Here is an 11,745-nt window from a genome sequence, read left to right as displayed (position 1 = left end):
ATATATATATATATATATATATATATATATATTAGTATTAATATATATTGTTATTAGTATTAATATATATTAATATATATAGTGCCGTAAACCAGTGTGTGTGTATATATATGTATACATATATATACACACATATATACACATATATATATACACACACACACATATATATTTCTGTCAGAAGAAAACACCTTGAAAAACCGTACTTCAACCCCTCCTTTTGCAAAGGGAAAATGGATGCTCACAGGGCTGAAATGGCTAGCCAAAGATTTCAAAAGCTAATTGGTGACGAAATTAGGACCACCAGATGCCCTGCTCCCCAACGTAGCATCTTTCCACCATGCCATGCAGTCTCCCAAGCTTTTTTCTTTTTCTTTTTCTTTTTGCTATTGCACAATAGGCTTATTTTTGTCTTTAGTGCTCCAAATCAACTTTTTGATAAAGAAGATTAATATGCAGTAGATTCTTTGGCCTTGGAACTAGAAATTCTTTCCAAGTCCTTGGTAGTGTATTTTTTTAGTTTAGGCATTCCAAAGTCCTTTTGAAAGCATTTGTATTATGCTAATGATTTTTGCTATCCATTCTGCATCCTCTGTTGATGAGGCAGAATATCCACTTAGCAAATGAACATTTATTTATTTTAAAATAATCTTCAGGAAGTGGTATTAGCAGTCAGCTTTAAGTGCCTCATATATTACTGTTAGTCCAACGTAAGCTTAGATTCATTAAATGGAAAGAATACAGTTATATCCCAAATAGTCTCAATACACAGCCAACTTATTTAAGGTGGAGGATCCAATTTTCTTGCAACTGTAAGCAAGGACTTAAGTGGACTTATATGCATTCATACCGGACTTCTTTGAGAAAGAACAGCCCCTATGATTCCACACTGCACAAATTAACTTGACTGAAGAGACTTAGAAGCTTAAAGTGCCCCAGAGTTTTATGTTCCCAATAACTTTCCAGTCAGAAAATTCAAAGCTGGAGAAAAAAAAATTAAACTTTAAAATAACCAAACTAAACTGTTGTCTCTGGCAGTCAACCAGAAGAGAGATTACAATAACGATAGAAAGGGAAGGCTTGGAATCTCTAAAATCATGCACAGTGAAGATATGTTTACCAGGAAACCAAATGCCAGGACAAGGTGACACTCTTTGGAAAGGAAGGGGTATTTTGGACAAATGCAAGGAAGTCCTAGTTTGCCTCACATTTAATAAAGTCTCCCATCTCATGAAGTTGGGGATGGTAGGGACATGTGCCATGCCAAAGAAAAGGAGGGTGTTCAGAGTCGGTAGAAGCTTGCCATCGTGCACAGTAACTCTGGGCTATTGCAGCAAAGATGCCGGGCTGATCCCTTTGGGAAGTATGCGTATTTCTGTCTTGTATCCTTATGTGCAAGGGAAATGTTCAACGAGACTAAAAATATTATGCTCAGGATGTTCAGGACAGATCCTAAGGCAGACTTGTGCATCAGACTTTCTGTCATTCTAAAACTTGGGTGCTGAAGTTGGATCCCATTCCCATAGGCCCTGTTTCCAGCTAGCTTTAAAAAAAAAAAAAATCCCAAACTAATTCATCCAGTAATAGATCATAATTTAAGGTATTATCTCCAGAAAAATATTTTCATTCAAGAAACAAAAAGCTGTCTGATACTTGAATTTCAGGTTCTGGCAGACACAGGGAAGAAAATAATTTTGGGCAAAACTCTGCCCTGAATCTTTCAAAAAGCACCTCTTTAAGCAGCTGGTTTTCTGCTTTAACTATTCATTTAGGAAGACCCAATAGTGCCTTGAACCAGTAGACCCAAACATCTGCTGCTAAAAACGAGTCATATATACCATATTTATAGATATTTCAGTGGATACCAGATTTATGCCAATAATTTAAAAGTGTGGTCTGAACTGGGGTACCTGAACTATTTTTCATTTGTCTTTTGCTTTAGTAGAGGGGAAGAAAAAGAAAGAAAAGAAAGGAAGAATGACCTAAAGTAAACAGGTGTCCTTTTCTCTTAGAACTATAATATTTTAGTTTGCCAAAACACTTGTCCTTGGCGGATGGAAAGAGGGGCGGGGCGGTTGAAGGAGGCATCCTTTCTTGTTACTGTGAAGATATGTAAAGGAGATACCAAAACTAATTATTAGGAATTGGGCTCGATGACCTGTGTCTAGAAATGAATTAGTCTTCGATGGTCTGTAGGGTACTTTTGGCTGGTGTCCTGCAAAATCAGAAGAGGCGGCCAGCGTAAGAAACAAAATTAAGTGTGAATTTGTCTAGAGCTCCAGCCTGTTGCTTATTAGGGTATAGAGTTGGACGAGACCTCTGAGATAATCGAGTCTCAAAATTCCTCATTTTCAGAAGAGGGCCAGACGGTTTGGTGACTTACCCAGACTCATGGACTCATTTTGGTCAAATCCTCCTTCCTAGTACCGTTCTTTTCTATTGTGGTCCCTTGCCATCTGGACTTCTTTGGAAACAAGGAAACAATTAATAATTTACCTAATGTTATCTTCTTGCTTTTCTTATTTTAAAATTTTTAAATGTTAGCTACTTGGAGAAATTAGACAATTAGCCATATGGATAAACTGTGAGGTTCTCTTTATTTATCATTGCCCTTACAATGCTCTTCCAACTAACTATGAGCGGTTTGAGTATACCAATAGGCTATGACTTTTATCTTTGTGGCTCCATGTCTTTGCACAATTACTGATAGAAAAGAGGAATTAATTGGCTATTTGATGAATAACAGATGAATTTTTAAAAATGAAGTCATACCCTATATCTAGTAATAGGATTATAAAGACATATCAGAAATTCACATATTGGAAACTTGTTTCATTCAAAGTAGTCAGTTTGAGAGAGAACACATACCCTTATGATGTGATCATTGCTTGAAATATTTTGGGAATGCAAATTTTGAAATTCTCTCTAAGCATGTGGCATATTTTTCTGGAATATCCTAAAACTGGAAACTTTTCATCCTTGGAAGGGATGAGTTTGATTTTTGGTAATGACCAGAATCATTGAGAGGCAAGTGTGCTCAAAAATAGCTGATCAAGTTAATATTATTTTTGGTTTGTTCCTCCTGACTGTCAAGAAAAATAAAAACAAAACAAAACAAAACAAACAAACAGAATCTCAAGTTATGACTGTGTCTCACAAAATTGGCTCTGGTCACATTTTCAAAATAGAATTTCCAGAAAAATGGTAGGTAGTTGTATTATGTATCTGACTTGCCAAGGGGACAATACCTTTTTAGATATAGACTTCAGTTTTATGTAGATATATATCTATTTTGAAGAGCACTGCATGATTTAATAGCCATAACTCTGATAGATATTTACATCTCTTTTTTTTAATGTTTTAAGTAACTTTGACTCTCCTTAGTTATGGGATGCCATTTGATGCCTTGGTGATTGTGGGCTTCTGTTTATTTATTCGATTAAAATAAATATATAGCGACTCATTTCCTTTAGTCTGTTTTCTTGGCGCGTGTTCTGTAGTCGGACAGAAATAGGTTCTAATCCTGTCCCGGCCATTTACTAGTTTGATGATCCTAGCCAAGCAAATCAGTTTTTGCATATGTAAATTGGAAACACTTATTTGGACAAAATGTTTGTATTTGTGTGTATTTTAGAGAGGGAAGCAAAATATGATATGTAAAAAGCCTGTGGCGTAGCTCTTCATCCCGGCCCACCCTCCCTTAACCTGATTCCTCCTCCTCTTCCAAATAGGCTAAGGATCAAAACTGCAAATCTCTCTGAGATTATTTTTAAAAATCTGTTACCAAGTAAATTCAGAAAAAATACGATCAAGGAGCAGTCAGCTGCTTTTATGGACTTTACACTTTGAAACATAGGGAATTTGAAACATTTACTCCAGGCTAGTGATCCTTTCTTATAGGCGCCAACCATGTTTTTTAAACATAAGAGAATCATTGCATTTAGAGAAGAGAGCCAGTAGAAATTGGGAAAAAGAAAAGAAAAAGAAAAAAGAACAACAACAAAAAAAAAGACAAAGCTGTTTCCAAATATCCAATGATTCATTAAAATACTTTTGTTTTTTTAGGAAAAGAAGTTTCCACATATGCACAGTAATCATTTGGCATTTTGTAAGCTTAAGCCTTGGGGAGTTAGTGGTATTTGGCTCCTGACATGGAAGTCTCTCTTGTCAGACAAATCCTTTCCCCTGCACATTCCTGTGAGAGTTTGTTCCTGTCGTGCCTTGTGGCGGGCTGTGAGGTGGCTGGGTATGGGCTGCACTGTCTGGGCCTACTCCTTCCTACGCTGCTTTAACCTCTTCTTGTGAGTTAGTTTTCACTTTGTGGCTGCTAACTCCGTCATTGTTTCACCTAACATAGGGTCATTTCACCTGGGGGAATATTGTCATTACTCTGAAATGGGGATGAGCCAGTTAACGTGCACTAAATAAACCAATTTGTAGGTGTTGAAGTCCCTTTGAATGACGTCTTTATTTTGGTTAACAATTCTTCAGAGTCTTGTAAGAAGAGCATGAGTATTTCTGAGATTTGGATATTTTTAGGAAGTGAGTGTGCATCTTGAGGAAAAAAATATGAACTAGATTGCCTTTGGACCTCGATTCAGGAAATCTAGGTTCTGATGATTTGAGATTTATTCTCAACATTTTGAATGTTATATATTATTCTCAAGAAAGAATGTAACGCCAGGCAAGTTTCATTCCAGGGAGCAAACGGCAAGTGAATACAGAATATGGCAAAAGTGCACATGAATAATTTACTTAGTTAAAAATAGGCGAAGAATTGATTTACAGTCACCAAAGCACAGATATCAGAAAGTAGCTAAGGCTTAAGAGTCTATGGAGGAGCATATTAAGATGGTGTGGTTGTCAGCATATGAGTCAATTGCTGTTTAAATTCTGTTCTTGTTTTCTTTGTGCTCACACTTAATATTTTTTAAATGTATGCAGATTGTTCAACATCATTAGTCATTAGGGAAATGCAAATCAAAACCACAGTGAGGTACCACTTCATACCCACTAGGATGGCTATAGCTGTAATAATAATTCTTTTAAAATCCAGAAAATAACAAGTGTTATTTTTCTGCCAAGGGATGTGGACAAATTGGACCCCTAGTACATTGCTGGTGGGAATCTAAAATGGTTCAGCTGCTGTGGAAACAGTTTGGCAGGTCCCTAGTAAGTTAAGCGTAGTGTTACCATATGACCCAACTATCATACATACCTACCCAAGAGAATTGAAAAGAGGTATGCAACCAAATACACATATACAAATATTCATAACAGCACTATCTGCAGTAGCCAGAAGGTGGATATGAGTCAAATGTCTGTCCGTGGATACATGCATAAACAAATTGTGATATATACATATAATGGAATATTACTCAGCTATAAAAAGAATGAAGTACTGTTTCAGTGTGAAGGAACCCTAGAAACATGCTAAGAGAAAGAATCTAGAAGCAAAAAAGTCACATACGTATGATTCAATTTATATGAAATACCCAGAATAGATAAACTCCTAGAGACAGAATGTGGATTGGCGGTTATCATGGACTGGTGGGGAGGAGTCAGAGAATAGGGAGTTAATACGTCATAGTTACAGAATTTCCCTTGGGTTGACGAAGTGTTTTGGACTAGATAGAGATGGTGGTTGCACAACATTCTCAGTGTACTAAATGCCACGGAATCATTCACTTTCAAAAGGTTAATTTTATGTGAATTTCACCTCAATGAAAAAAAGTTAAAAGAAATTGGGCTATCAGGAGAGCAAAACTGAAGAAAGACATGCAGTACCAAGTGTGGACAGGGATATGGAGCAACAGGAACTCTCAACTGGTTGTCCATGTGTAAGATTGTTAATATTACTTGAGAGGACTGGCAATATCTGTTAGGGCTGAACCACATCCATATCTACCCTGTGACCCAGCAATCTTCTCCTCAATATACATCCCCAAAGAAATGCAGACATATGTTCATTAAAGACATACTCAGATGTTCATAGGAGTACTATTTGTAATAGCCCAAATCTGGAAACTGGCCAAATGCCTGTGAGTGGTAGAATAGATAAATGGGTTACTACACAGCAATGGGAATGAACAGTCTAAAACTACATGCGACAATATGCATGAATCTCGTGAACACGATATCGAGTGAAAGAAGCCAGACACTAAAGGGTACATCCTGTATGAGTCCATTTATATAAAGTACGAAAGGCAGTTTTGGCTAATCTACATTGATAGACGTCTGGATAGTGGTTGCTGTCTTGAAGGAAGCAGTGCCTTCTGGGGGTACTGATGATCTTCTACTGCTTGGTCTGTTGCTAGTTTCATTGATGGTCTCAGTTTATGAAATTTATGAACTATACGTTTATGACATGTAGCCTTTTCTGTTTATATTGTTCTTCTATAAAAACATTAAAAAGTGTGCAAATTCAATGTTAGCATTTCAGGAAGCTTTCAGGCCATTTGAATTCTCATTTTAACCAGTGGTATTGATGGTGAAGCTAATCGTGTGTATTCATGCACACATGTGTGCACATGTGTGTGTGCGTGTGTGTGTGTGTGTGGTAAATGTAACTATTTAAGTTGGTTCACTATAATTTGTGAAAATTGACTCACTTCTATCTGAGAAAAGTACCAGAGAATGATAGATATGCCTTATGTCCTGCCTTTCGGTAGGTGTATCATAGGCTCCCTTTCCATTTTATTTATTTGATAGTCTCCAAGCAAATGTATTTACTTAATAGAAGACCTGTCTTAAAGAGCTGGGAGAGACCAAAAAAAACCCACCATATTTTATATTCATTGAAAAAATTGTATTTAAATAGAGTCGATACATATATTTTTATAAAATCACTGGTGTTTGCCTATGAAAAGAAATAATGTATCATTATATATTTATGTAAATGCCTATGTGTATATACATAGATATGAAGTGTAAAGGATATAGGGAATAGACGCAACCATAAACAGAAGAATGATTTTTAGAAAATAGACTACTAAAAGGTATTTTGATACAATGACAGATTTTGTTCACTTTTTTCCCCACTTCATATTGACTTTTTCATATGTAAATTTTAGATTAATTTATTTGTATCCGACCATTCAAAATTTGGTCAAAAAAGAGTAAATGAAACTTATAGCATTTAGAAAATTGTATAATCTTAAATAAATTGAAAATCTATAGATTAAATTCAACTGCCATTAATTAATTAAGATATTTTATTACTGCTATTATTGGTCATAATACAATGCTATCTTTATATCAGGATTTGCAGTTGTAAATCTTTTACATATATATAAAACTTTAATTTTATTTCATCTAAGAATTATTTGCTACTTGGGATAAAATAAAACATTGCCTTTCTTGGGATAATTAGCACAGCCCAGGGCTTTTTCCTTCAAAGAATAAATATTAAAATTAAACAAATGAACCAATTAGATGCAAAACCTGACTCTTACAAACTGATGCTGAACTAGACATTAACAGGAAAAAAGATCAGTTTCAAAGATAGTAATGAACACCAGTGGACAGTGAAGTCACTCTCTAGATCAGTTTTAACTCCTTTACTATATAAAAACAGTGCTTCCTCTTAACATGTTGGTGTACTTGGCAGAGAGTGTGTGTATATGCTTAACGGCATAACTTCAGATAAACACACATGCACACAGAGAAATAGTACTGTGATTTGACTAATAAATTGTAATATTTGTTTATTTTATAATGGAATTTAAAGTCAGAAGTAACTTTAGAGGCCATTTAGTTCAGTCCCCTCATTTTATACATAACCTTTGTTACCGTGGTGTTTTTACTATTGAAGTTAAATATAAACATGTTCAAACCTGTGCAAAACAGATTGTAAGAAATACAACCGCACAGTCATTACAGTCGCCTGTTCATCTGCAAGGCGTATTCACTCACAGGAATGAATTATCTATTCATCAACAAGCGATAACCATATTGACACAGATTTTAAATATAAAGTAATACATATATTTATAAATAACAGCTCCTACATAATAACAAACAGCTCCTAATATGCCTGAACATTTCAGGGCCCACCTCACTCTAGAACAACATGTTCAGGGGCGCCTGGGTGGCTCAGTTGTTAAGCGTCTGCCTTTGGCTCAGGGCATGATCCCAGCATTATGGGATCGAGACCCGCATCAGGCTCTTCTGCTGGGAGCCTGCTTCTCTCTCTCCTACTCCCCCTGCTTGTGTTCCCTCTCTCTCTGGCTGTCTCTCTCTGTCAGATAAATAAATAAAATCTTAAAAAAAAAAAAAAAGAAAAACATGTTCATTGGTAGGGTAAAAGGGTTCAATTTATTGAATGATGCATTTGTAATTTGGGGCTATAGATTTTTGAAGCTAGTAATTACATTAGAAACACAAGTCTGGGTTATGTGTTTTGATAACATTTGCAAAACTATGTGCTTACGGAGTATTCTAGAATGATTTCTTTTTTTCGACTCACATTCATTTTCCAGCATGCATTTTTTTCTGAAATAAAAATGGTGTAACAAAGAAACGGGTTTGCAGGTATACAAATGATAGCTCATTTCATCATTAGGATAATAAGTTTTATAATCTTTAGCATTATCTTATATATATAATTCAGATTGAAGTCGTTGCTTATGAAAATCATATGTACTCAATGAAAAACATTTGGAAATATTGAAAAGCAGGAATAACAACTGCAGAACCTACCAGCCAGAAAACAATAACATACCACTTTGGTGATTTTTTTCCCCCCACACTAGATACCCCTCCCCTCCCCTTCTAAATACACATAAACATACCTGCATGTTTTTATTCTGCGTTCTGGCTCCACCACTGTCATTCTCTGTGACTTTTGGCAAGTGGCTTCACTTCTCTGTATCTTTGTTTCTTCATCTTTAAAATATGGATAGTAACAATAACCATGATGTAGAATAATGAAAATTAAGTGAGGTAACGAGTTCAAAGTTTTAGAAGAGTGCCTGGTGTAACATATATTGACTATTGTTACAGCTGTGATCTTATGTTTTAAGAATATTTTTAAAATAACAGAACTTTCACCTTTCTGTTTGAAAGCCACACTAGCCATTGGTAGCACCTTGTATTGTTTTCAGTAAAGCCATAACATCATCTTTTTTCCCCTCCATGATACTGGTGGCAAGTGGCACATCTGCAAAATATGTTCCATGCAGAATGGATCTTCACACAGACTTACGTTGTCATTTTAGTTTGATTTTCGAGAAATGAGTTCGGCACATCTGCCAAATCCTTTTATAAGATGCTACATTCCTTTTTTATTTTAGTTTATTTCATTTACGGAAAGCTCTTTTCTTCTCCCCCCCTCCCCCCCCAGGCACCCCCTCCTGTCTCCCATTCCTCTCTGTCCCAAACTATAACGTTGATGTACATTAAAACTTTAAGATAGAAAATTGATGAAAAACTGGAAGGAATCTGTCCATTTTTAAAAGTCATTCTCCTTTTGGTGTGTTTAGGTTATGAAAAAGAGAAACCAAACAAACCTGCCTTTTATATTCTGAAAATATATTATCTGGTAATGATAATTTACTTTTTTTTTTTTTCCTACCAAATTTGAAGTAATAGACTTCTTTTTTCAGGGTGGGAAGGAGAAGATTGGTTTGGGGAGGGGAAAGATGGAGTAAAGCAGACTGAAGAAGAATCAGCTTGCAAACATATGTTAATATTTAGATTTTTTTTAAGTGAAAAGTTAAGTAGTTAATGCTTTTTTACAAACTGTCTTTGATACCGTGTTTTGTTTATTCCATCCCAGAAGAAGTTAGCGGTATACAGCAAGATGCAGGACTCTCTGGAAGTCACCCTTCCCAGCAAACAAGAGGAGGAGGAGGATGAGGATGAGGAGGAGGAGGAGGAGGAGAAAGACCAGCCTGCCGAGATGGAGTACCTTAACTCTCGCTGTGTCCTTTTCACTTATTTCCAGGGAGACATTGGGTCAGTAGTGGATGAACACTTCTCAAGAGCTTTGGGCCAAGCCAGCACCCTCCATCCAGAATCTGCCATTTCAAAAAGCAAGATGGGGCTAACCCCCCTATGGCGAGGTAAGAATTCAAAAGCAGATGCTCTCCGGGGCACTGTCTCTGTTTCGCAACTGCCCGTACCAGGTTCCAGCTGGAGACTTGCCCCTGGAGGACGGATATCCACTTGCTTTTTAATTTTTAAGGACAGCAAGGAATTTCTTTCAGACAAACAGCTGGATCAGTTTTGTCACATGTGGAATGCAGGGTTGGAAAGGATGCAGTCACACCCCTTAAATTCCTCATGGAAAGTAGTGATGCAACTGGCCTGAGTTTATAGTGGCAGGACGGAGCTGTGAAGCGCCATTCCTTAAAGCCCCAATGGCCCAATTTGGATCTCTAAATAATAGGCGTGCCTGGATCAGCTTTTAAAAATTAGCTCTTGCTCATTCCACTAGGTGCTACGTGGTGACATAGCAGAAATCTGAGTCTGACCCAGGAGTCCAAACTTTGAAAGCCTTCTGTGTTCTCTTGACAGTTTTCTCTGTCCTGCTTTGTTGTGGTATGAGCTCTTGCCGTTTACAATCCAGACATTGTTGACTCTGTCTACATGGTTTAGACTATTGTTTTTACCTTGGTAAAAGTAAAGCAGTCGTTTGGCCACCCACTTCTCTATTTCCTTCTCTACAGAGGTCACAGAGGTGTGTTTGAATCTGATTCCTAGTTCACAGAAATCACTGGGTGACATCTTAATTGGGCAAATTACAAGGTTAGGGGAAAATAATGTATCATTTCAATGATAGTTTCAGAGAAATGTGTTATGGATGTTTCTTTTGAACTCACCTGGTTATAAGAAGCCTCTAGTAAAATTATTCTCAAAGTGTGGTTTCCAGTACCAGGAACATGGGCATCACATGGGAGCTTGTTAGAAATGCAAATTCTTGGGCTGCGCCCCAGAACTACTGAATCGGAAACTCAAGGGTAGAGCAAATTGTCTTTTAACCAGCCCTCCCAGTGATTCCAATACGGGCTCAAGGTTGAAAATCATTAATCTAATGCCATTAAAAGCAAAGATTGTAGGCCTCTAACACAGACGTGGTAAATCAGTCTCCAAGGGGAGGCTCTGGGAATCACGTCTTAACCAGTGACCCAAGCGATCCTATGGTGAGGAAAGGCTGGCCACCTGTGGTAGGCCACCTGTGGTAGAGGGCTGGTAAGAGGTAATACGTGGTCATTCCCTCTCAGCATCAGAGGAATGCTTCTGCTTCGTTGTGGGAGAGGTCATGGCTATATGTAATTGCCAGGCCTGACCTGACTGCCGGCTTGTCTGCCTTCCTTCCTTCTTTCTTTCTTCCTTTTAGTACATATGAACAACACTAAGATAGTAGTGACTAGAGAGAGGAAGGTGGAATACAAACCCAAATGATGGAGACCTTGATAGAAATGAATTGGGGAGCATAATTGCTTATTTGATTAGTAAACATGGATTTCCTACAAAACTGAGAACTTAGTCCTTAGAAGCCTAAGATGCTTGTGGAATAGACCAATATTCTATTTGATAGCATGTGGTAAATACTTTTAATATGTGTTTAAGGTGAAAAATAGGAAAACTTCAGTAAATTTGCTGGCTTTAATAAATGAGTCTGATATATCAATAATAAATCATATCATGATAATCTGTCCTAGGAGGGTATTAAATACAATGCCGCCTTCTTCTTCTTCTTCTTCTTCTTCTTCTTCTTCTTCTTCTTCTTCTTCTTCTTCT

At 36.9% G+C, this 11,745-nt stretch overlaps 1 protein-coding gene and 1 long non-coding RNA gene across 6 annotated transcripts in view; one reads left to right on the top strand and one right to left on the bottom strand.

Moving 5' to 3' along the window:
• Positions 1-11,745, top strand: part of VGLL3 (vestigial like family member 3) — a 55,000-nt gene that overhangs the window by 4,062 nt on the left and 39,193 nt on the right. For 3 of the 5 annotated variants that reach the window (XM_040621106.1, XM_040621103.1, XM_040621105.1), the window contains exon 2: positions 9,779-10,064. In XM_040621106.1, the coding sequence (XP_040477040.1) occupies positions 9,779-10,064 (286 nt within the window). The remainder of the gene's footprint in view (positions 1-9,778; positions 10,065-11,745) is intronic. The other 2 variants (XM_040621107.1, XM_040621104.1) reach the window with 2 other exon arrangements.
• Positions 8,263-9,996, bottom strand: LOC103675538. The gene is made up of 3 exons (XR_571873.1): positions 9,911-9,996; positions 8,793-8,886; positions 8,263-8,493 (listed from the first exon to the last, which is right to left on the bottom strand). It is a non-coding gene; the product is annotated as an uncharacterized LOC103675538 (long non-coding RNA).

This window comes from Ursus maritimus, unplaced genomic scaffold, assembly GCF_017311325.1.
Source record: "Ursus maritimus isolate PB19 unplaced genomic scaffold, ASM1731132v1 scaffold_4, whole genome shotgun sequence".
Lineage (NCBI taxonomy): Eukaryota > Metazoa > Chordata > Mammalia > Carnivora > Ursidae > Ursus > Ursus maritimus.
Note: the sequence above shows the minus strand (reverse complement) of the source record. Positions and strands in the feature narration are given on the sequence as shown.